Source organism: Sphaerodactylus townsendi, linkage group LG03, assembly GCF_021028975.2.
Source record: "Sphaerodactylus townsendi isolate TG3544 linkage group LG03, MPM_Stown_v2.3, whole genome shotgun sequence".
NCBI lineage: Eukaryota > Metazoa > Chordata > Lepidosauria > Squamata > Sphaerodactylidae > Sphaerodactylus > Sphaerodactylus townsendi.
Genome location: NC_059427.1, coordinates 80,350,604 through 80,375,385, shown reverse-complemented (window position 1 = coordinate 80,375,385; position 24,782 = coordinate 80,350,604). Strand labels below are relative to the sequence as shown.

Here is a 24,782-nt window from a genome sequence, read left to right as displayed (position 1 = left end):
GTACTCTGGATTGGGAGCACTGGGGCTTTCTATGTGGTTAACTAGAAGACAGAATTGTCAACTCAATTACAAAAAAATTCAGCATTTTTTTAATATTGCAGAATCAAATGAATTCAAATAAATTTTAGTGAGTTGAAAAAAGAAATGCATAAAATTAGCCCATCAAAATAATTTTTCTGGATGAGATGGTTTTGGACAAAAAAAGGTGTGTGTATTTATCTTGAATCAGTCAATGTACGTTTATTTGTACCTCAATCTGTATATATTGTGAGCATGCACTTTTGCTTCCGCACCTATCGAGTGGGGAAGAACTGTCTTGATGTATGATGGTGCTTGTACCTAGATCATGTTCTTTTATTGGTGTTTACTCAATAAAGTCTGTTTTTTACTTTGACAAGGATTCTATAATGGTTTATTTTAAACATATTGTGTTGCTTTTATGTGGCTTTAAAAGTCTCATCAGTGGATTACTCATTCCACTTATATTTTGCATAAAAATGTGATAAGTTTATCCCAATCTGAAGTATTATTTCCATCCTGTTCCATGGCCTGATTTGCCATTTGTGAAAACCAGGCCTACGTTTGCTTTGTTCGGGACCAGATTTCTAAGCTGGTATTTGACTATTTTTCATCTAGAGCAGAGCAATTTCCAGCTGCTGAAGAAACAGTATCCATTCCCTCTGCAACAATTTTTTTTCTTTCTCAAATGTTCCCTACATGCCATAGCTGCTGCCTCAACTGTGTACTGCATATTTTGTTTGGTTCATGTTAGTAACTCCAGGCAAGAACAGCAATTCTGCAGAACATCTGGAAGGACCTGTTTACAACCTGTCCTTTGGGTCAGTTCCTAGATACAGTCTGGCTAGCTCCTCTACTTCATCTCCTCCTACTGCTGCTGCCGGCCTTACCAAGCCTGCTCTGACATGATGGAGCAGCCCCTGGCAGTCTACCTTCTCTTTTTTTTTTTAGCCACATGCATAGGAGGAACCCTAAATGGGCTCCCACTAATCTATCTTGGTCCCCTGTCCAATATAAGAATACAATTAACATCAGTCAGAATCCACAGGTATATCCCAGCCCTTGTCTTCTTCATGAAGATTTGCACAAGAGCACACTTCCCTCCAAATACTTTAAGGTAAACAACCCGAATACATGAGGTATAGGACTTCTAAGTGACCTTTATTACAGAGTTCAATGGATAGATAAATGGAATTAGAGTGAGGGTTTGAGGAATGAGGATTGTCCAAAGTGGAGAGGAGCAGCAGTGGCGTAGGAGGTTAAAAGCTTGTGTATCTAATCTGGAGGAACCGGGTTTGATTCCCAGCTCTGCCGCCTGAGCTGTAGAGGCTTATCTGGGGAATTCAGATTAGCCTGTACACTCCCACACACGCCAGCTGGGTGACCTTGGGCTAGTCAGCTTTTCGGAGCTCTCTCAGCCCCACCCACCTCACAGGGTGTTTGTTGTAAGGGGGGAAGGGCAAGGCGATTGTAAACCCCTTTGAGTCTCCTGCAGGAGAGAAAGGGGGGATATAAATCCAAACTACTCCTCCTCCTCCTTCCTCTTCTTCCTAATAGGCATATTTTTAATGTACATACCTGTATTTTTGCACACTCGCCCTCCAAGCTGGATTGGGATGGTTCTGCAAACTGGACATAAGGAATGCATGCAAAGGTAGGAAAAAATTCTGCTTTGGGAATCTGAAAGGTAATCTTGGCATCCAATCAATAACCATCAGAATAACATTGGTTTTCCGGGCTGTATGGCCTTGTTCTAGCAGCATTCTCTCCTGACGTTTTGCCTGCATCTTCTCCAGGAGCTTCAGTAAAGATTTGCTTTGTACCCACTAGGGGTCACTTCACTCAGTGAAAGCTATATGTCATTGACAAGGAATTTCACCATAACATTGCTAGGAGTGTATCTTAAACATGGGCTTTGCAGACTATCAGTTTCCAGGGTAATAAATGCACACTTGTAAGGCTTCTCAAAGTAGCTTATGAACTCCTTTTCTCTTCCTCTCCATGCAACAGACACGTTGTGAGGTAACTGAGACTGAGAGAGTTTGAATGAACTGTGACTAGCTTATAGTCATGCAGTAGGCTCCATGTATAGGAACGGGAAAACAAATCCAGTTCTCCAGATTAGAGTCCACTGCTCTTAACCATTATATCATGCTGGCTTTCAGACAGAAGACCCTGCAGGGAGATTTCTCCCAACCAAAGTTCATTAACAAAAGGTTCTTCATTCAGTCAGATGACTGCTACTAAACCATGTCAAGCTCAATGGGAATAAGAGAACTCTGAGAGGTTTCAACAATCCACTTAATTCATAACATAACTTTGTTGCTAAACAGTTGCTTAATTTAACTCTATTAACAAACATAAAAGCCCTGTTGGATCAGACTAGTGATCTAGCTAGTCCAGCATCCTGTTTCCCAGTGGCCAAACAGATGCTTCTATAAGCCATAAAAGAACAGCTTTGGAAGCCCAAAGCCACCCCAGTTGTTGCCCTCCCCAGTCACTGGCATTCACAAGTATTTTAGCTCTGAGGTTTCATTTAGACATTAACAATATCATTTTGCCAACAAGACAGAGTGTTCTAAGAGTTAAGCCTTCTAAGGCTATGCCAACCTCATTGAATTCACAGAGGATTAACCACAGCTGGCCCTTTCAGATCCTGCTTGAGCAAATGTATGCAGAATTATAGATTCCTTTGAGATGCACCAAATATTTCTGCAAACTTTATCCTACTATATGACCTCAAAATCAGCCTTCTCACCCCATTTTGATTTTTTAGCCAGCTCTAAAGGCTGGTGGTTGGCAAAGAGTGAGCATGATCCTCTTGTACTCCTTTCTGAAACTGTGGTTCAGTGCCCCGTAAATCACAGCATTCAGGCAGCTGTTAAAGTAGGCCATGAAATAGCTTGCTGTGAAGAGCCATTTGGGCATGGAGGAATCCAGTGTTGGTTTCAGGGCAACTGCAAAGCCAATGAGGTTCAGTGGAGCCCAGCAGATAGCAAAGAGAACAAAGACAATAAACATGGTCAGAAAGTTCCAGAAGTCATGAGGCTTTATTCTGGGTTGGACATCTGGCTTGACTCTCCGCCGTACCTGGAGCACGAGGATCCAGATTCTTAGGTAGCAATAGCTGACAATGGTGATAGGCAAGAAGAAATGAATGACTACCACTGCTATAGTGTAAAGGGAGCTGACGGATTGGGAAAAAGTACAAGAATAGACTCGAGGATCATACTTTAGGGATTCCACAAAGAGGTTCGGCATGATTGCCAGCAAGGTAAGGGCCCAAACTAGCCCCACGTAGAAGAGTGTGTTGGGGCAGGAGAAAAGCCTGTCGAATTTCAGGCTATGGCAAATGTAGCAATAGCGGTTAATGGCAATGCCGGTAATGTTGAAGACGGAGCTTATGACGCTCATGCCCATCAGAAAACCGCTCACCTGGCAGTGTAAGCCTCCCATCACCCAGTCGTCATGGAAAATGGCTATCAGAGCCAATGGGAAGGGGTACAAAGCAGCCAGCAAGTCTGCAATCGCCAGGCTGACCACAAAGGCATTCCCTGGAATTAAAAAGAGAGGAGCTTCAAAGATAATGTGAGTTATAAACATGATGAGGATTTAGTGGGGCTTATTTCTTCAATATAATTATACCTGCCTGTGTCTCAAATCACTTCACATAAGTGAATGGGGCACTCGCCAATTTATACCTGAGATTGATCTGTTCCGCCATATATAAAGGAGAGATCCATTTTATAAGAAACCTCCAAGATACAACTGGTTGTGGTGGGTTTTCCGGGCTGTGTGGCCGTGGTCTGGTGGATCTTGTTCCTAACATTTCGCCTGCATCTGTGACTGGCATCTTCGGTGTGTAACAGACTTCCCTCTGTGATACACCTCTGAAGATGCCAGCCATAGATGCAGGTGAAACGTTAGGAACAAGATCCACCAGACCACGGCCACACAGCCCAGAAAACCCACCACAACCAGTTGAATCCGGCCGTGATATATACAAATAAATGGTAGATGATAAGGAATTCATGTTATATATCGACAAACTGGTGAAGATTAATATTGATTTAAATAACGACTTAATTTTCATGGGTGTAATGGAAGACAGAAGGGTGGATAAACAATATAGCTATATGTATAAAATAATGATTAAAGCAGCCCATGCAACAATAGCCCTGGGCTGGAAAGAAAAGAAAAAATGGACACTTCAGAAATAGTTAGAATATATCTGGGAACAAGTGACACTTGATATTTTCGATATATTAACCAAAAATAAGATGTGGCAAGATAAACAGAATGAAAATTTGAAGATATAGATAATATATGTGGACTGGATGAAAGAAGCTTGAGTCAATGAAGAAATATGGGAGAAGAGGCTACAGAGAATGAACTTACAGCTGTTTGTGTGACAAAACTATGAAGAAGAACTGGAGATGGGGACCTTTGAGGGTCCATAACTTTGGACCCTCTGAACCAAACTTCACCAAACCTAGGTGGTATCATTAGGAGAGTCTCCTAAAGATACCCTAAAAGTTTGGTGCTGCTTGCTTAACAATTGCACCCCTGACAGCAGGACCCCCCAAATTTCCCCATATTCTCCTTTTAAATCCACCCCTTTCAGCATGGATTTAAAGGGAGAATATGAGGTCCTCAGTTTAGAAGAGTTGGTATTTATATCCTCCCTTTCTCTCCTGTAGGAAACTCAAAGGAGCTTGCAATCTCCTTGACCTTCCCCCCTCACAACAAACACCCTGTGAGGTGGGTGGGGCTGAGAGAGCTCCGAAAAGCTGTGACTAGCTCAAGGTAACCCAGCTGGCCTGTGAATTCTCCAGATAAGCCTCCACAGTTCAAGCAGCAGAGCAGGGAATCAAACCTGGTTCCTCCAGATTAGAATGCACCTGCTTTTAACCACTACGCCACATTGAAAGTGATCCTGTTTCACGGTGGGGGATAATCCACCCCAAAACAGCATCACTTTCAATGTTGTTTAACTGGGGACCCCAGATTCTCCCTTTAAGGTGGATTTAAAAGGAGAATTTGGGCTCTCTAGTTTAAACACCATTGAAAGTGATGCTGTTTGGGGGTGGATTCCAGCATCACAGCAGCTGCCGGGGGAGGCAAAACTCAGTTTTTGCACTGGGTTCCATTTTCCCTCTATGCATCTGCCCAGAGGGGAGGGCAGAAGGAACTGCCAGCTGACGGCTGGGAGCCCAGCTAGTGGGGGGCAGGGGAGGGCAGGGAAGTCTGCCATCCCCAGCCTTGGAGAGCTGCTTTTATGAGCGTTAGGCGGGGGGGGGGGGGGCTTGGGAAGGCATGGCCATGCCCTAGGGGGGTGTGGGGGTGTGGCCCTACCCCTGAACCCCCCCATAAAAAATCTATACCTACCTCGCTGCAGATGAGTCTAAATTGAAAAAAGATAGCATTAGGCAAAATGTAATTATCATCTGGCAACCCTGATATAGTGGTTTGAATAATAAATATCACAGATGTTCCATAGGAAAGATCCATCAACAGTTATTAGCCAATATAATCTGGATATATATTCTTGGTTCAGAAGTGTCCTCAAATATTTTACTGTCATAAACTGGAAGTGAACTACAAAACTCAGGCAGATACATAATAATAATAGTAATTATTTACTATAATAATAGTAATTATTTACATTCATTTTCTCCCCCTCTCTCTTTTGCACCTAGTGGCATGCACAAGATGAAATCCTGCCACAGAATTCTCATGGTGTTGATTCACGTTGTCTTTAATTTTGGCTGCAGAAGTGGACACAGCTATTTCCTAAAGGTTACAGGATTAGGTATATGAGATGATGTAAAAAGTGGGAATGGGCCAGCAACCCTATTACCTGCTTTCCTCAACTTCTTGTTCTGGTAGACTGACAGTATCACTAGGAGGTTGCCCAGGATGTCCACAGCAATGGTGAGGATGAGGATGGCTGCGAGAAGGCTCGCCACCCAAGCTGGATAGAGGTCCTCTTTCCTTCCTGAGCCCGCAGACCCATTCCTCGGTAATAGCCCCGCCTCTGTCATTCTCCCTCTGCTGGTCCCCTCTCCAGAAGTAGGTGGGAGGATAACGCGGGCCAAGCGCGGCCAAGCCAGACAACCAGCCCCAGCCTCTCGCGACAGCCGATCCAAAGCCAACTCTGCTCACCAGTCCCTGGACCAAAAGAGAAACACGAACTCACGCAAAACGTCCTCTCACCAAAGCTGGCAGGCTTCGAAGTCGTTTGCGCCGGGCGAGAGCCGCGTGGCTTCGCCAGCTCCACCCCCGGGGGTCTTGGCTCTACCCTCCGCAGAGCGAAACATTCCAGGAGTTCGTCCAGCCGCCTCTCAAGGAATATGCAACCAACCTTTTCGTAGCTGTTGCTGCCGCTCAAAGTGCAGCCAGGCGCACGAAGGCATTGTGCCGGCCGGCTCGCGTCCCTCTCCAGCCCGGGAGATCCCACTTCCCGCCGCCCTTTCTCCTTCCAGCTTTGCTCTTTCGGCGCCGAAGGGGCGCGTGGCCAGGCTTTTTCCCGCCAGGAGCCGCTGCAGTTGATTGCAGAGTGCTTCTTAGCTAAGGTTGCAACCTGAAGATCTCCCGGTTTTGCAGTTCTCCAAGCGACTAAGCTCAATTTCTCTGGAGATAAGGGCTGCTGTGAAGGCTGGACTCTGTGGCATTATTTCCTGTTGAGGTTCCTTCCCGTCCCCACAGGCTCCAACTCCCAAATCTCAAAGTGTTTAAAACCATGAGTTGGCAACCCTATTCGTAGCCATTGCTTCAAAGGCGCACGTTCACTAAGGTGCGAGGCAGGGCCGCCATCCACGCCGTGCATTTGCCACTCTCTTGACTTTTCGGCTGTTTCTGCTTCTCTGTTATCCCGCAGTTGCTCTCCTCGGTCACGGGCAGGCTGGAAATACAACACTGGGGAAAATTTCTCTTCAGCAGCGCGTAGGGAACTGAATAAATAAGTTTGCAGCGTGGAGAAATCTTGCCCCTGCTGTCCCAGTCCCGTCTCCATTCAAATCGAACAGCTTCACAAAGCAAATCTCTTGGCTTCCGGATACTATGAATAGCACAATATTTGTTCATTCAGTCAAAAACTGTTTGGAAAAAGGGACGAAATTCTTAAAGGATAGAATCTATCCGACACATTTAACTTGGGATTCACACTCTGCAGATTGCAATAAGGAACTGCAAAAAAAAAAATGTCCAGCAAAATCAGAAAACACTCTCCAGTCAGGGATTCTCATATCAATATAATTTTATAACAAATATGTGTACCATGTTCTCTAATCTCCCAAGGACTCCTGTTGCCTGGAGGCTTTAGGTACCCTGAGCTGGGGAGATACCAGAACAAATGGATATAGATAGAAGACTTCCTTGCTTTAGTGATAGGAAATTGACTGTGCAAATGTATGCAGAGTTCATCAGTTAATTTAGGTTAGATTAACTGCATACAACTGCATTTTGAGAAAGAAAAGCAGGAACCATTTGGCGTGATCTTAATTTCTCAACTTAGTTTGCTACCTGGCTCCAACTTTTATGATCTAAAACACCTGCTGAGAATTTTGTTATGTAAAAGACAGCCTTTCCCAGTCCCTCCACAGAGTAACCCAGTTTCTTTACATGAAAGAGAGCAGATCAAAGAGAGCTGATAGGAGTTTTGCAGTCAGAAAAAAAACCTCTTCTTTGAAAGATGCTATTTTAAAAGAACAATTTAATTTTCACATTTCAACCAACAGGCAAGGATGAACAATGACAGCTCTGTTCAATGCACACTCCTTCACACAATAAGCTTGTTCCCTGGAACCCATTTGCAGCATACCAGGGTGAGAGGAAAGTGGGTGTGGGGTGTTACTTGCTTTTAAGTTGTTTTCTCTCACCCAGCCATTGCCTTAAAAGTTGCCATCTCACAGGTTATAGGGTGCCTTTCATCCCACACTGTGCCTTACTCATGCAAGTTGGAATCCTACATACAATAATATCACATCTAGCCCTTCTTTCTAGCTTTGGTTATCTCTTGAGGAACCATTTGGACATAGTATAGCAGCTATACTGAAATCTGAGCTCAAAACAGTGTTGCCAGATAATACCAGTTCTATCTCTGATTCCACAAATTCTCTGGTTTTGCTCACAATTCTTATATGGGAATGAGGGTAGGACAAAACCTGACAGAAGTTGCCTTATGCACCCTTCTGTTTCTTTTTCAGCTATTTTACCTCTTGAAAGTCCTTCAATAAAAATAGTGCCATCACATTTCTTAACAATTTCTCTTTCAAGAGCCAGATTGATACACAGACCTATACCTTGGGGCCTCAAATTATGAAGGGCCTATAAATACAAAAGCAATTGCTACATTTAAATATTAGAACAATATACATTTTGTTAATATTATGGGGCCTCTTAAATAGTTACCTTAAGTTCTATCACAGTGACTTATAACTTTTCTATTAGCTCATATTTCTTGGTTCTAATCATTTTGGAAGAAATCATGGCACTAAAATCAACTAGGGGGCAGAGCACATGGTAAGAGCTCCAGAGGAGGGGCATGTGTGACTGTGGGCCGGCTGGGCGGCTGCGCCTGACCACCCGGCAATGACCGTGCTGGTGCACGTGGGCATTAGGGTGAAGCATGCGCCCTATATAAGGCAGCACGCGGTTGCTCTGCCCCCTTTTTCGACGCCTGGAAGCAAACTGACCCACCCACCCTCCCTGAAGCAAGGGATGGGATTTTAGCTTTATTGTCGCAGCCCTTGTGGGGTGGTTGGGGCAGAGGAGCACATCTTTTTTGGGGGGGGGCGAGCTTGCATGCCAGTCCTCCCTGCCTAAGGGGGCCTCCATAAGAGGCTGGGGGCGGGGCGGGCTCGGGGCGCATGCCGCAGAGGCCTCTGCTGCTGAGCCTGACACCCCAGCAGGGTGGCGCCACAAAGAAGGCCCAGTACCTCTCAGTCCTCCCCGTTAAGTTTGGGGTTGAAGCCGGGATCAGCCATGGATGCTGACCGGCAGATAAGATGCACTCCTCTTGCTCGCCCAGCTTCGGTATAATAATTAATAATTCAATCCAAGCTGTGTCTGTAGTTATTACAAAGTAGCCTCTGCACATCTGGCTGCAAATTAGAAGAGCATGCATGTAGCTACCCCCCCTCCCCCCCGGCATTCCTTCTTTAGTCCAACCAATGATTACAAGTTCACCAACAACTCATTTTAGATCTGTGGTTGGCATAATTTTCTTTTTATTTCTGAGGGCTCCGGAATAATAGTGCAGTCCCCCAGAGACTGAGGCCACCCCCACATAGAAAAAACATTTTACAGTAATTTCTGACATGTAGCATAAATGTTATGCATTGCTGGCCCTTGTCCAGGACCTCATGACAGCAAAGACATGCAACGTTTAATCTTTTTTGTTAATCCATTATAGTAGTAAGTGCACAGTACAGGAACACACACAGTGACAGAATAACGCTATGCATGGAAAATGAAATGTACAAAGACATGTTGAGATATTCTGAAATCCTTTTCCAGAAGACAGGATAATTTTTTGGAGGCACAGTAAAGCTGACATTTTATCACCAAGGTGCTATACATGTTCTGGTACTGAAACCCCAAATCCACTAACAAGCACCCGCTGGTATTTCAGGCCTCTGAAAACTGTAAACTGAGCACAGTGTCCTTTACCCAGCAAGGAATATCCATGTACGTAAGAAACCTGCCATGTTTTTGGCCATTTTGGATGTGCATTTGGGTGCACATCTGTATCACAAACAGCCACATGTGAACTTGATGGATACAAAATTTGGTGTGACTCCATAACTGCAAATACAGCTGGATCTAGGCAAAGTCTTCATAATGTGCTGAATCAGCATGTAAGATCTAAATGCTGTCCTATTGTCAGGGTGACTGAAGTCTGAATCAAAATTCCACTCCCAGCCCCTCCTGTCTTTATTCTGGGAGATGTAAACTGGAACATGATTGTCAGCACAAAACCAAAATTAATCCGTTAAGTAAAACATTTTTAAAAGGTTCTTTTATTGCTTTTTATATAAACAAATGTACACAATAAACTCTCACAGAGAAATAGTGCATAAGGAAGCATTAAAGATATACAGGCCAGCCTTGTATTAAATAATTCACTCCACATTCAATTTTGGGATGAGATTGCTCTCTTTCCCCCCAGGCACGCTTGCCCGTAAACAGACACTCTCTCACTCACCCTTTTTCACACAACCTTGCACAGTGTTGTGCATGTACATCAGCAGGACATCTTTGTTAGATGTCTGTGGTTCATGGCATGTGCGAAAGCTGATAGAGGTGCATGTTCTCTTTGTTCCTTGTCTCTTTGGGCAGGTACATGGAGACACTTGATGAGACAGGCTATGGTTAATTACAAGAATCACAGAATGGACTCTGTCTCCACCCATGAGCTTCTAGATTGGATTCCTACAGAGCTCTTGTGCTGTTCTTAATAGAAAGGACACCAAGCTATGCTTATGGTACAAATGAGGCAAGAGGCAGATTTCCAGGTGAAAAATGGAACCTACTTTAATACCTTTATGCTTGTTACTGCCAAAGCCTTTATCTGACCTACAACCACCACTGTGATATCAGATAATACATTCTGCATAGCATCATTTATTGCTAGAAAAATGTAGCGGTTCTCTCTATCCCTCTCCCTGTCCCTTTCCTGCAGGATGAATGAGCTAAGGAATGATCAAATGTGAAATGCTCTTATTTTCAATCCAGTCCAAAATTTGTGGTGCTGGTACCGGAACCAAAGGCGCAACAGAGAAATTTCTCATTGTTACTCTGCCTTTGTTAAAGTTTCCCTGTGGTGTTCATCCCTGATTTTCTACTCTCCTGGCAACCACCAATGTCTGCCATTGCTTGGTTACGATGCACTCTAGCTTTTCTTTTTCCCTGACAGCAAACTGTTCTGCACAGTTGACAGGGAACTGGCAATGCAATTGCCAGTGTTTTTAAGGGAACCAATATCAGTGAGAAGAAATTGCACTTAGTGCTGAACAGAAATGCTGTTACATTTCTTGATAGGCACCCTTTGTTTTCTCCAGATGTCGCCCAACTAAAAAAACAGCAACAAGATCCATCTGAGATTCAGTCCGAGGCAACGAAAGGTGACAGGGCTGAGGACTTGAACAGCACTGCTTGTTTTCAATGTCATGTGTGGCAGTGTTGCTATTAAAAATATCAAGAAATCTGTGCTCAAAGGAAGTTCTCTCCTTCAGATTTACTGTGGATGCCACTGAAAACTGCTGCATTGCATTCCTTCTCATGTCAAGTGGAAGTCCTCACTAAAACATCACCTCTTCACAGCTCCCGTAGTCACTCTCCACCATGTCAGAGCCCTCATAATTTGGAGGCAGTCCTGGCTGAGTTCTCACATTGGACGTAGGCCTTGCCTCACAGTCTGCATAGGATGGCTGGGCCACACTGAGTCTCATGTTTACCCTCTTGTACCCAATATCTTGGGAGTAAGGTGCCCCCTCGTGCTCCAGCAACTGAGAAGGGTAGTAGCTAATAGCCGTGTATTCATTCTGACATTGGGAAGCAGGTATCTCAGCAGGGACAGGGGGTAAAAAGTCTTCCAGGTTCTGGTTGCTATAGCGTGGTGGGATAGGCGCTCGCTTGTTGTTTTGGTCAAGTGGAAAAGGAAATCCACCATAAAGGGCAGCAGGATCCGACTCTATGGAAGGACAGTGGCGAAGGCATGGAGAGGGTGGAAGGGGACCTTGAATAACCTCATACTGATGGTACTCTTGGACATCTCCTGGTTGGTACCTGGGTGGCCAGTAGATCGTCTCTCCTGGATACACTGAAATAAAATCACAAAGTTATCAATATTTTACAATGGATTGTGTAACTGGTAATTGCTCATGTTTAGCCAGCTCTATGTCTTCCTCTGTACAATGATATACTGAATGATAATAAAAACTAGGATAACTTATACTATAGCACCTCATAATCTTTCAAGGATATGTAGAAATATCTCATACCCTCAACAATGTACTTCTTTCCTTTTGCATCTGCTAATTTATATAGACATGGCAGCATACTGGTTTATTATAGCTCAGAAAAGCATGCACTCAAGGGGAAAAAAAAAATCCTCACAGGGCTGAATGGCCTTTTAGCACAGGCATGCTGCTATAGCTCTGAATACCAAACAATGTAATGGCATCATGGATGTGGGATTTGAAGGAACAGTTGGATAAAATTATTTGCAGTTTTGAAAATATAGTGTACTGGAGTGTAGTGTGTGAAGATGTCTAACTGAAAGAGCACCAAGATTCATGACAAGGATGTTTGTGTTGCAGGAAAGCTAAGGATCTGGGAGATCTGGGGATGTTTAGTCTGGAGAAACGTAGGTTAAGGGATGACATGATAGTCATGTTTAAATATTTGAAGGGATGTCATGTCGAAGAGGGAGCAAACTTGTTTTCTGCTGCCTCAGAGACCAGGACACGAATTAATGGATTCAAGGTGAAGAAAAAGAGATTCCACGTAAACATTCAGAAGAACTTCCTGACCATCAGGGCTGTTCAACAGTGGAATTCACTGCCTCAGAGTTATGGAATCTCCTTCTTTGGAGGTTTTAAACAGAGGCTGGATGAGCATAATGTCGGGAGTGCTTTGATTGTGTGTTCCTGCATTGCAGGGGGTTGGACTTGATGGCCCTTGTGGTCTCTTCCAACTCTATGATTCTATCTGGGGATCCATTGGTGGAGCTCAAAGGAAGAGTATCTGCTCACACTATTCTACACAGTTGCCTGCATGACTGGTCCTTTTCTACCAGCCCAGTATGTCCAGACCTTTTAGGGTCTTTCCAGGTAACAACAAACCCTCTCAAGGCTTTTTAACACTTCCTCTAATGGAGTTCTTTACGCGCAACATCCTTTGTTCATGTAATGTCTGTGGTGAATCCTACTATAGCAATAGTTACATTTACCAGGGGAGATTTATGCACCATTGTGTGAATGTGTGAGGGGGAATACAGTCATCAAAGAACTACTTTTCTCCTCTTGTAAACAAGTTTCATGAAACAGTGGTGGACTGATGTAGGAGGAAGATGTACTCTTGTTAGTGCTCTTGTATTTGAGTGGTTGAGTAAAAAAGCCTCTTCAGAAAAAGGAAATGAACTTCATGAAAGATCACAGCACAGTGGGAGTGGCTCATGGAGGGAGTTTATAATTTTGAGTCCACATGAGCACAGATGAAGCTGCCTTATACTGAATCAGACCATGAATACACAAATATCAGTATTGTCTACTTAAATTGGAAGCTGCTGTCCAGGGTCTCAGACGGAGGTCTTTCACATCACCTCCTACCAGATCCTTTTATCTGGAGATGCTGGGGATTGAACCTGAAACCTTCTGCATGCAAAACAGAGGCTTTTCCACTGAGCTACAGCTCCCTCCCTTTGTCTGTACGTTTGCACTCCAAATGAGTGCACTAAAAGGTGTTGCCCAGTGGCAGAATATTATGATTTGCACTTTGATAAACTGTGATAACCTTACAACGGGAACACCCTTTGAGGAAAGATTTCTGAATCTCCCCCAACAAATTAATGGCAACTATGTGCACTTGCACAAAACAAATCATTATCGGGAAAGATCCTTATACAGCAGAGGGAAGGGAAAGAGAAAGAAGGTCAAACAAACCCATCTTTTCTCCAGCCCAGGTGCTCTTCACGATGGACTCGTTGGGATTGGAAGACGGTGGGGCAAGTGGGAGATTGGGAGCCACACTACACACAATGGCCCCTCGCTGTTTCTGGACATTGTTGGCAGCGAAGGTGACCAACTCTGGTGAGATGGTAGGCTTGCCTGGATCTAGTGCATCACTGTTCCGGGGGTTGTGGTGGCCATTCCTGAGGATGTTCAGTTCAATGGGAGGAAGTCCTTGAGTGCCAACCCCCACACTTTTGGAGAATTCACTTTTGGAGAGCAGGTCTGGGTCTTCTTTGGCCACTGGCTTGTGAGCTTTGACTCTGCGACAATAGCGTTTGCGGATTAATACGAATGCTGCCACCAGGATGATTAAACCTAACACCCCAGCTGAAATCACAGCAATCTTATCAGAGCCCAGGATCCAGCCGGGTGGTCCAGTTGTTGAGGTCACAATCCTCTGTGAGCAGAACTCCCCCTGGAAATCACCCATGCAGATGCAGTGAATGGAGCCATCAGAATTCACACAGCGGCCAGAGTTCAGGCATGGGTTCTCCAGGCATTCCCCAGCAATCATTTCACATCTGTGGAAGAGGTAATGGAGAACAGTGAGACCTCAGAGAAGACAAACCAGAGATTCTGTCTGTAAAAGCAGTCAGGCACTAAACCAGCTAGAGTTAATTGAGCTGATCCCACTGAAATCCCTGACCCTACTCTCATTCCTTTTAAGTGGACTTCTAACCAAATAACTGTAGCTGATCAGGAAACTGATTCAGATGAAGCAGTATAAAATATGTTTATATAAACAGTAGAATCATGGATAAAAATAAGTGAAAAAGTATTTCCTTTCATTAAGCAACACATAATTTCTCTTCATAGTTTTGGCATCTGAAGGAAGGCCTGTAAAAAGGTGGCATGATAATATAGCAGCGCCCTCTAGTGATCATTTGTGCCCAGCTCACACCATTCCTCTTCTCCCTGCAGCCTCATCTGGCAAGACTGTTTGCTGAAGAAGCTGTCATGGCCCTCACCACAGCCTTTGGAAGGGGTCAAAACTTCTCCATCTACTCACTGAGCTAGTATAAAGACTGGGAGGACTAAAGCAAAGTCCATTCACTGTTTCCCAGTGCTACTAAAAAAGGCACTCATTCAGCAAAGCAATTAATCCTGAAATGACTCTTACAGTATTGTTACTAAGTCATCAAGGGTCGGGCTGTTCACATAAGTGTGCACACAACACTTGGATTTCCCTGTCCTTGAATAAAGTACATTTAGAGTGGATTACAAAGGCATGTTTATCACCAATACCTGAATTGTTCTGCATGAGAGATTATTACAGATTGTAAAAGATGGTATTTCAGCATTTTCCATACATGTACTTACTGCAGTAATGCTCCTAGTTTATACGACCATGCTAAGGTTAACTATTTCAGTGCTGTGTGGTTTGTAGGAACTGTTCTTTACCATTCAGATACTCCAGAATAACTAAACAAATGATTGTACTGCATGAAAATCGCCTATAAGGCAGGGAACTATCATTCAAATGTCCCCATCTCTCAGGAAAGGCTAAAATCTTTAGCACAATCTAAAAAATTAGGGAAACTGCCAGCAACAGTTATTGCTGTTGGGAACTGTCACTGATTCTGGTGGTTTTTATGGGCTGTGTGGCCGTGGTCTGGTGGATTTTGTTCCTAACGTTTCGCCTGCATCTGTGGCTGGCATCTTCAGAGGTGTATCACAGAGAAAAGTCTGTTTCACTTCGACAAAGCCTTCGACAATAAATTGTCACTGAATTTTACAAAAAGGCACTACATGTAGCCCATTCATACGAGCATATTAAGAAGAAGAAGAAGAAGAAGAAGAAGAAGAAGAAGAAGAAGAAGAAGAGTTTGGATTTATATCCCCCCTTTCTCTCCTGTAGGAGACTCAAAGGGGTTTACAATCTCCTTGCCCTTCCCCCTCACACCCTGTGAGGTAGGTGGGGATGAGAGAGCTCCGAGAAGCTGTGACTAGCCCAAGGTCACCCAGCTGGCGTGTGTGGGAGTGCACAGGCTAATCTGAATTCCCCAGATAAGCCTCCACAGCTCAGGCGGCAGAGCGGAGAATCAAACCCAGTTCCTCCAGATTAGATACACGAGCTCTTAACCTCCTACGCCACTGCTGCTCCTATTATTATTACCTGATGTTATTGAGAACCAAACAGGTATATATGGATTATTTGTAACATCTGAAGCAGTATAATTTCCAGGTTTTCATTGGAAGCATGATCCTACTTTTCATATGTCATTTAAGCTAAAAGCATGGTGTGTGTGTCTATGTGTGTGTGTGTGTGTGTGTGTGTGTGTGTGTGTGTGTGTGTGTGTGTGTGTGTGTGTGTGTTTTAAGGGACATTTTTACCTTTCTCCCCAGCGCCTATCTGGGCAGTGGCATTTATAGCTGCCTGTCTCAGAAATGATGCAGGTCCCTCCATGTAAACAGGGCATGGCTTCGCAAAGGCTGTCAGCAACTTCACAGAGCTTCCCTGAAAACTGGATAGGGCAGATGCAAGAATAACCTAATAGCAAAAAAGAGAGGAATGTTTAGAAAACCACAACAGCCACCCAAGTACGCAACCAGAACATGCTTCAGGTGATGACGCTTTTATGCATGCAATGCCCAGCTGATACCTGTTCATTGTAATAAATACAAACAGCACCCTCTTCTCAAGCTAGAACAATATGTTTCTGTTAATCACATTTTTGTCACAATCAAACTAATACAGTTACAGGGAAAATGCTATTCCCGCTCTCCCACTAACCAAAGCCATTGAGAACTAGCACTAAGTAAACTGATTTTACCATGCAGACCCTAGATGGGCCAGTGCGACCTGCAATTTTAAGAGAAGGGCTAGCACATGGGAAAGACCCTTTCTGCTACCAGTCCTGGTTTCCCTCTGAAAATTCCAAACTGCTTTCAGTCCTGCTGGGGAAATGTACAGCGCAAGAGATGAAAGGCAACGTAGTTCTGTGTGCAGAATTCTAAGACCTCCGCCTGCAGCTGCCTCTGAAAGAGAAGTGAAGCCCATCCCAGGTACCCTATCCCAACACAGCGGTCAATGTGAAGGGGTGGTGGTGGATTTCACCAGTTATAGGAATACAAAAAAAATTCCTGTACTGAAGTCTTAAAATGCCCAGAGTATGTTCAGATGTTAGCCCTGTGGCTGATCTTGTCAGTCACTAGCCGTCTAGGACATCTGAGTGTGCCCTCCACACTAACACAACTGACAGTAAATGGGCATTTTGCATAAGCACACATAAATCCCAGATACACTATGTGTTGCATACATGCACACAGTCTTAAAGGTCATGCATCTATGCTTCCTGTCCCTGTTAATTTTATATTTGAGCAAGTTATCTTGTATTAGGAGGTCGGCTGCTCTGATTGGAATTCTACTTCTACTCCTTCTGTTATGAATTGTAGGAAAGCAGAACATGCGTATTCTGCTTTTGGATAGTGGCTCTCTTCCTGTCAGAGCATGCAACCCAGGCCCCAGGCAGAAATAACAAAGGCTCACATGCTAATAAAAAGAGGCTCAAAGGGTTGCTTATCTCCCATTATCATACAGTGGCATCAAATCTACCTTCATGCATCCCTCAGTTTCATCCCCACCTTCAGGAAAGAGACAGTCTCTGCAAGCTGTGAAGCATCTCATAAAGACTTTGCTGCAGTGGTGGGATCCAAAAGTTTTAGTAACCGGTTCCCATTCATTCATTCATTCATTCATTCATTCATTCATTCATTCATTCATTCATTCATTCATTCATTCATTCATTCATTCATTCATTCATTCATTCATTCATTCATTCATTCATTCATTTATTAATTATATTTGTATACCGCCCTCCCCGAAGGCTCAGGGTGGTTTCCAACAACATAAAAATTTAAAACATCATAAATATAAGTTAATTAAAATACATAAAATATTAAACTAGAGATGGCTTCAACTATTCTATTCTATTCCCCCTTTTATGAACCCACGGGAGGCCAGATGTTTACTTATTATTGTGGTTGATATCATCCCGGCTGGCCAAACGCCTGGCGGAACAGGTCCGTTTTACAGGCCCTGCGGAAACTTTGTAAATCCCGCAGGGCCCTGATCCCATGGTGGTGGGATTCAAACTGGCATAGCACCAATGGGGCTGGGTGGGGCACAACAGGGGTGTGGCTGGGCATTTCGGGGGCGGGGCATTCCTGGGAGGGGCTGTGGCAAGGACACAGCTGCTGCGCCAGTCCTTGGGCGGGAAACGAATGCGCGCAGGCTGCCACGCAAACCGATGCACCTCCTGCTAGACTGCTTCAAGTTCTGCGCGATACTGTTGAGAGGAGGGGCATAACTAAGGCAAAAATCACGTGGCAAAATCACCAATTAGTAACCCCCTCTCGGCACACACAAATAATTAGTAACCTACTCTCGGGAACCTGTGAGAACCTGCTGGATCCCACCTCTGCTTTGCTGCCTCCTCTCATATATGCCAGCCTGTTAGTCCTGCCTGCAAGAGAGCCTGCTTACCTGCCAGCAGAACAAGACCTGGTGAGCTGTGGCCTACACCTGTGGCCAGAGGGAGGGAGAGAGAGTCCTTCCTCACCCACCCCATTTGGAACACCTGTGGAGAGTGCGGCCTGGCAGCTATATAAGACACTGCAGCAGCAGCCCAAGGCAGCGGCCAAAGGACCGCAGCACAAGGGTGCTGCCAGTTTAGGGGCTGGTTGGGGGATGGGCTGGGGGGTCGAAAATGATGGGCAACAGAGCAGGGCTAAGACGCCCACTCCAAGCAATACAACCTGAACCTGTTTCCTGGAGAGAGACTGGCCGCTATCAGAGATCCCAGTTCTTTTGTGGCAGGGAAGTATGCTGATAGGATGAGGCTGAATGAGAAGGGGGTTGAGACAATATATGACTCATCCACGTTCTGACCTCATTCCTATTTCCAGATTTGAGGGTTGCGGGCAAGGGATTTTCCCTGCTTCATCATTGCTGCTGATGAACACCAGGTCCATCAACAATAAGATCAGTGTCCTCAGGGATTATCTCAAGGACCAGCAGGTGGACTTGGTGTGCACCACGGAAACCTGGGTTAAGGAGGGCAAAATAGCTGCTCTGAGTGTGCTTGCCACCCCCCACCACCCCAAGTTTCATGCCTCCACCAATGCTGAACATGGGGTGGGGGCCAGTCTTCATCTCTGATTCTATTTCCTTTCGGACAATTCCTGCGCTGTCAATCTCCGGGATAGAGTGCGTTAGTCTGATGGGAAGGGCAGGCTTGGAGAGGCTGGCTGTCCTTCTGATGTACTTCTAGTCGCCTGGCACACTGGTAGGCAGCCTGTCCCAGTTGCTGGAGGCCATCTCGGGATGGGCGTTGGGTTCCCCAGGCTTATTGTCCTGGGGAACCAATGTCCATGCAGATGCAGCCTCGTGCCATGCAGCGGTGGATGTAGTGTCATCCATGGTGGCACTAGGCCTCTCTCTTCTCAATACTGGCTCCACATATCAGGCAGGTCACACTAGTAGAATGCCATGGTCTGACCATTTCGCCCTGAGGGTTTGGGTGGAGTTACCGTCCTACCCCAGTCTAAGCAATGAGCAGGTTTTAGCTTGCCCACGGAGACTTATGGATCCGCTTGGTTTCCAGAATGCTCTGCGAGATCCTACGCCCATTGACATCCTCAATGAGCAAGTCAATAACTGGTTGTCGGATGCCATCGAGTTAACTGCTCCCTGCTGTCCTCTGTGCTCTTGTCCCCAGTGTGCTCCCTGGTATACAGAGGAGCTGTGTTCGAGGAAACGAGAGCTCAGACAACTTGAGAGAGTGTGGCTGGCGTAAGTGGCTTTTGTACCAGAGCTAGGTTCATGACACCTCCTCAGCACCCCCACCCACCCTGCTGCACTGTACAGCTGGCTATTGCAACCCTTCCCCTTAGTTTTTGTGAAAACAGCATCTACCTCCACTTTGGTTCTCAGTGCACAATCCATCATTGAGGCAGGGGTTGTTGCTACAGGCACCAGTTTGGGAGCAGCACTGCCTAACCCCTGCCTCTTCAACAACCCCTCTGGACCTCTTTTCCTTAGGCAGAATGACCAGCTCTCTTCCGTCAAGCATGATGGCATCCAGGCAGCCTCTGAATCCGCTGGTGACCTTCTGGGCCTGATGATGCTGAACAAACCCCCCAATGAGCAGATCTCTCCTGGAATGGGAACTGCTGCAGGCCTCTGGCAGCTGTAGCGATGCATTTCCCAAGCTGTCGACCAGCAAGCGGATGGAATTGCCTTTCACTTCCAAAAGGATTGAGTGCCAACCCCGGTCACTCACAAAATGGTTGGATGAAAAGTTCCCAGTGAAGCCATTCCGACATCTGTACCCAAGGTGAGGAATTCCATTAATGAGCTGCAAAAGATAGTGAAAAAGCCAAAATAAGAAAATCTGCCTCCAACTTTCATTCTCTTAAAAAGAAGAAAAGAAACATTAACCATGTGATTTTTAGACTCTCAGCAGATTTTTCAATTGGCCAAGAAACAGAGGTCTTGTTAAAATCTTCATTAGCATGGAGTGTAGAGTCTATGACAAATAATGCAACCAAGCATGTCAAACAGACCCTCCAGATGTTCATGGACTATGATTCCCCAGCTGGCAGGGGCTGATGGGAATTATATTTCATGAACATCTGGAGGGCCAGAGGAGTCCCTAGTCACTAATAATTGGGGGAAGGGCAAATCTACTTGGGTGGCGACAACACAAAATACCCAGTGGGAAGGGGGAAAAAGGAATGGGAAGTGCCCTCATACACACATCTCCTCTGTGACACTTGCCAGATATGACTTGGCTTTTCCAGCTAGAAATGTGGTGTCATGACATCTTATGGGCTGCCTTGTGGCCTGATGGCACTTTCACAGCACTTCAGTGGTTTGAAGATGAATTTTGCCAATTCACACACTAAAATGCAGTTGCAAAGTGCATTAAAGTGAACTGGAAGTGTATTATCGGCCCTCTGATTCACAGATCTTAGGCTATTCCATTGAAATCCAGGACATCTTTTGACAGCTGGATGCAAGTGAATGCTTGTCTGCCAAAATGTTCTGTGTAGTCTTAGCCATGGATTTGTTCTTACTATTTTATTAATGCTACAGATGTTGTCTATTTACTCTTTTGTTGGCATTAGGAAGAAGTGCTGACAGAATCCAGGCTGGGAATGGCAGCTGGCTGTTTTACATGGGAAGAAGCAATACAGAAGGGGGAGAGGAGGCTGAGGAAGAGCTCCATTGTTACAACCAGCTATTTAGCAGCAGGATAGAAACACAGCCAAGCTGGTTCATGTAGCCTTAAGCTTAATCCAATGCCTGCAGGGTAAAGCATTGTGAGAAAAACAATAGGATCACTGAGGAACTCACAGACCTCATTGTGTCAGGGAAGGAGCAGTAAGAAGTTGGTTGTTCTGAGACTGATTTTGCCAAATGTTGTGGTTTAGTGACAGGTTGAGGGTAGGTTAGGAGAAACTGGGCAATTGCAGCTTCAGGTAGACCCGGCCTAAGACAAACTTCTATGTCTTTCCTTTTCCTTAACAGGCACCTGTGAATAAGGACCAAGTCTGTCTTTTCATGAACTGGGCACTATATAAAGCAAAACATTTATTAATGAAGAAGAGGATTTTGGATTTATACCCCATCTTTCATTCCTGTAAGTGTAAGGAGACTCAAAGGAGCTTACAAACTCATTTCCCTTCCTCTCCCTACAACAGACACTTTGTAAGGCAGGTGAGAGAGGTGGGACTGAGAGAGTTCTGGACAAACTCTGACTATTCCAAGGTCATCCAGCAGGAATACAGGAGTGGAGAAACAAATCTGGATCACCAATGAAACTCCAACATCTATACTAGTGGTTCCCAATCTATGGTACGTGCCAGAGAGTTTGGGGGTACAGAAAAAATAACGAAGGGGTTTGCAAATATGGGGGCACAATTTTAGAGAAATAAATTGTCAAGGGGTACACTAGTGGAAAAAAGGTTGGGAACCACTCATCTACACCCTTCAAAGGGTAAGGGAGTTTTGCTTTTAACAGGATGGAACATAAATATTTAAAATAAAGTTCTTGTGAGGCAGATTTAAAGACTAGATTAATTCTGATATATGACACTTATTTCAGTAAGGTTTTTGATAAATGGTAATATTTCAGAAAAAAAATCTTATTCACAGAAGAACTTGCCAAGGTTGACCTCTTTCACTTTTGTTGTTTGATTCTGACACTGAGCATTTGGCTCCTGTTACCTGAAATAATTTAAAAAATCTATGGAATACATTTCGGTAATTATGTTTCTAAAATCTGTCTTTATGCAGATGATGTAGTTCCAACCTTAAGAAGACTACAAGTCTCAGTTATAGAAGTGGTCAACCGGATACATACATTTGGGGTGATACAAAGTCATGAAATGAAATTATCTAAATCTGAATGGATTGGATTTAATATCTTCATGCCAGTGAAGAACAAGTTAAAATCTGTTCTATGTCATGGAGTGATCAGCCAGTTAAATAAATGGATACTTGGATGTTACAAGCTCTTGATCTTTTGGTTGAATATAATCATAATAAATTATTCAAAGCATGTATTGCCAAACATCACTAATCTCTTGATTGGGAAGAACCTCTGTGGTAAAAATAAAGGTGCTACCTAAACTATTGTTTTTGTTTATGAATCTACATTTTCAAATAATACAAGCTGCATTCTGGGAAAAATTAATTAAAAATGTATTTGGGGCAACAAATGCCTATGGGTAGTTTTGAAAACTCTGGTGTACACTATTAATAGATGTAGTTTGAGGGTACATAATATAAATTATATTACAGTTAAATTGACAGATACGAAGGAGTGGTTTGTGGAGAACAAAGTTGTATTTATCTTAGAATCCTCATAGGAAAAGACCTGAAGTTGTGACATTTGACCCGTGAATAATTTAGTTATAAGGACTACCTATCAAAGTGATATAAAGTTAAATCATGTTTAAAAGTTCTGGTGTTTCACCTTTTACTTCCACTGTGTTTAATGATCAATGACATTTTTTCATTAAATATTTTTAATGTCTGGAGGCGTGGTAAATTAGATATTTTAGAAAAGCTATTAGATGATGAACATACAGAGAATTATGAGGAAAATTACATGTAAATTAGGAAGAATAAACCCCCTTTTTAATTTTTGTTAAAACAGAGCATGCAGTTACTCCTTTATAAAGAAAGGATAATGTTTTATAATCTTTTGCACATATTGTTATAACCTTATATCAGTACCTTGACATCCAGATGCTGAATATTTTTTTAAAAGATCCTCAGTGTCAAGGGTAGAAATGACTGTCATGTGGACAGCACCAGGGAAAGCTGAACTTTACTACCCACACAGCAGCCATTCAGGCTTTGCTGCAAACTCTTCCAAAACTTTGGAGCAAAGCAAGCAGGTTTGGGAAAGACTGGTGAAAAACCAGGAACACCCCAGGGGGTGCATAAATGCAGCATAGTGCTGTGGAAAATAATGTTGCCAATCTATTGGAATTACAGCTGATTCCCTGATGAAAAAGAGCTGCTCCCTTGTAGAAAATTTCTTCTTTGGAGGCTAAACTTTACAGGAGAGTCCTGGGCCAACGTAAGACAAAGTATTGTTGGATTATTTATATTGTACTGTCTTGCTGCTGCAAGACACTTTGAGTGCCTCTGGCAAGAGTAGTGGAATACAAATATTTTAAATGAATAAGGTAATGGAAAAAATGAAGAAGAAGATGCTGGCCTGGGGAACTCCTATAGTTACAGGACCTCTCCCATCCAAACATGTTTATGGTGGATTCCTGCAGGTCTTTACATTTGGACTTGTAAAATGTATTACTAGCAAGTCATGATTCAAAAACCCAGTTTGTTGATCTTTGGAAAGCAGAATAAAGCTTCAGGGAACCGTTCTAGATTTTTTTTTTATTTGATGCTTTACCCTTTTAATGGTTTACTTTGTATTTTGTTTTAGATCATATTTTATTTTTGTTTTTATATTTTACATGAGGTATTTCAAACCATTTTGCTAAGAGAATTAGATACAAACTGATAAAGCATAAAAGTCCATATTCAATCCTGTGCAGCAACCTCATTTACCAAAGAACAGTAGATGAAAATGGCTTGACAAGATGCTGGTGTTGCTGACTTTGTTGTTGTAATCAATACAGAAGATATGTTAAGCAAGTGAGGATTTTAATCAATGGTGCTAATTGAAAAAGGAACAAGACAAGGATGTCCACTATCACCATTACTATTTATACTAGCCTTAGAATTCCTTGCAACAAGGATCAGACAAGATCCTAAAATCACAGGTTAGATTAGAATATAAAATGGTGAAGAATATAAGATGAAAAGTTATGCAGATGATGTGGTACTAACAATATCTAATCCTAATTCTTTAATAAAACATCTGATGGATCAAATAGAAAAATATGGGCAGAACATGGATTTAAAATAAATCATGGATTTAAAATAAATCATACTTCTTTACAAGAAGTAAAAGATATTGAAGAGAAAACTGGTTGTGATGTTTCTACCAACAAGTTTAAGTACTTTGGTATCAACATAAATGGTAAACCGAATAATTTATTTCAAGATAATTATGGAGTAACTTGGAAGAAGATTAAAGATCTACAAAGATGGTCCAAACTCAAACTGTCCTGGCTAGGAAGAACAGCAAGTGTTAAAATGAATATTTTGCCTAAGGTGAATTTTCTATTTCAAATGTTCTCTATATACATTAATGAGAAGATTCTTAATACATGGCAAACGTACATTAAAAAATTTATCTGGGTCTACAAAAGACCCAGGGTAAGATTTAAAGAATTACAAGATGAAAAAAAGAGAGGAGGAATAGCGCTGTCAAATTTTAAATTATATTACTATGCAGCTGGACTAACTTGGTTTGCTGACTGGATACTAAACCCCGCTCACAATTCAATGAAAATAGAAACTGTGGGTCTTACTTCAGGTATACATTGCTACTTATGGCAAGAAAGAACAGATTCAAAGAAAGAACAGACAAAAAAGATTCA

General features: G+C 43.5%; 2 protein-coding genes across 3 annotated transcripts in view; both read right to left on the bottom strand.

The window, feature by feature from the left end:
- Positions 1–2,602: 2,602 nt before the first annotated feature.
- Positions 2,603–6,631, bottom strand: LOC125429153 (melatonin receptor type 1A-like). 2 transcript variants are annotated; one of them, XM_048489995.1, is made up of 3 exons: positions 6,383–6,631; positions 5,879–6,189; positions 2,603–3,572 (listed from the first exon to the last, which is right to left on the bottom strand). In XM_048489995.1, the coding sequence occupies exons 2-3, from the start codon at positions 6,060–6,062 to the stop codon at positions 2,791–2,793; spliced, it is 966 nt and encodes a 321-aa protein (XP_048345952.1). In that variant the 5' UTR covers positions 6,063–6,189; positions 6,383–6,631; the 3' UTR covers positions 2,603–2,790. The 2 variants fall into 2 exon arrangements, with proteins under 2 accessions (XP_048345952.1, XP_048345953.1); XM_048489996.1 differs by lacking the exon at positions 6,383–6,631 and having other exon boundaries at positions 5,879–6,200.
- A 2,586-nt stretch (positions 6,632–9,217) lies between these two features.
- The window catches only part of FAT2 (FAT atypical cadherin 2), a 105,936-nt gene continuing 90,371 nt past the window's right edge, over positions 9,218–24,782 (bottom strand). Inside the window, exons 21-24 of the mRNA XM_048491112.1 lie at positions 19,672–20,113; positions 16,089–16,245; positions 13,686–14,275; positions 9,218–11,842 (exon numbers count right to left, since the gene is read on the bottom strand). Of these exons, the coding sequence (XP_048347069.1) occupies positions 11,322–11,842; positions 13,686–14,275; positions 16,089–16,245; positions 19,672–20,113 (1,710 nt within the window). The 3' untranslated portion in view covers positions 9,218–11,321. The remainder of the gene's footprint in view (positions 11,843–13,685; positions 14,276–16,088; positions 16,246–19,671; positions 20,114–24,782) is intronic.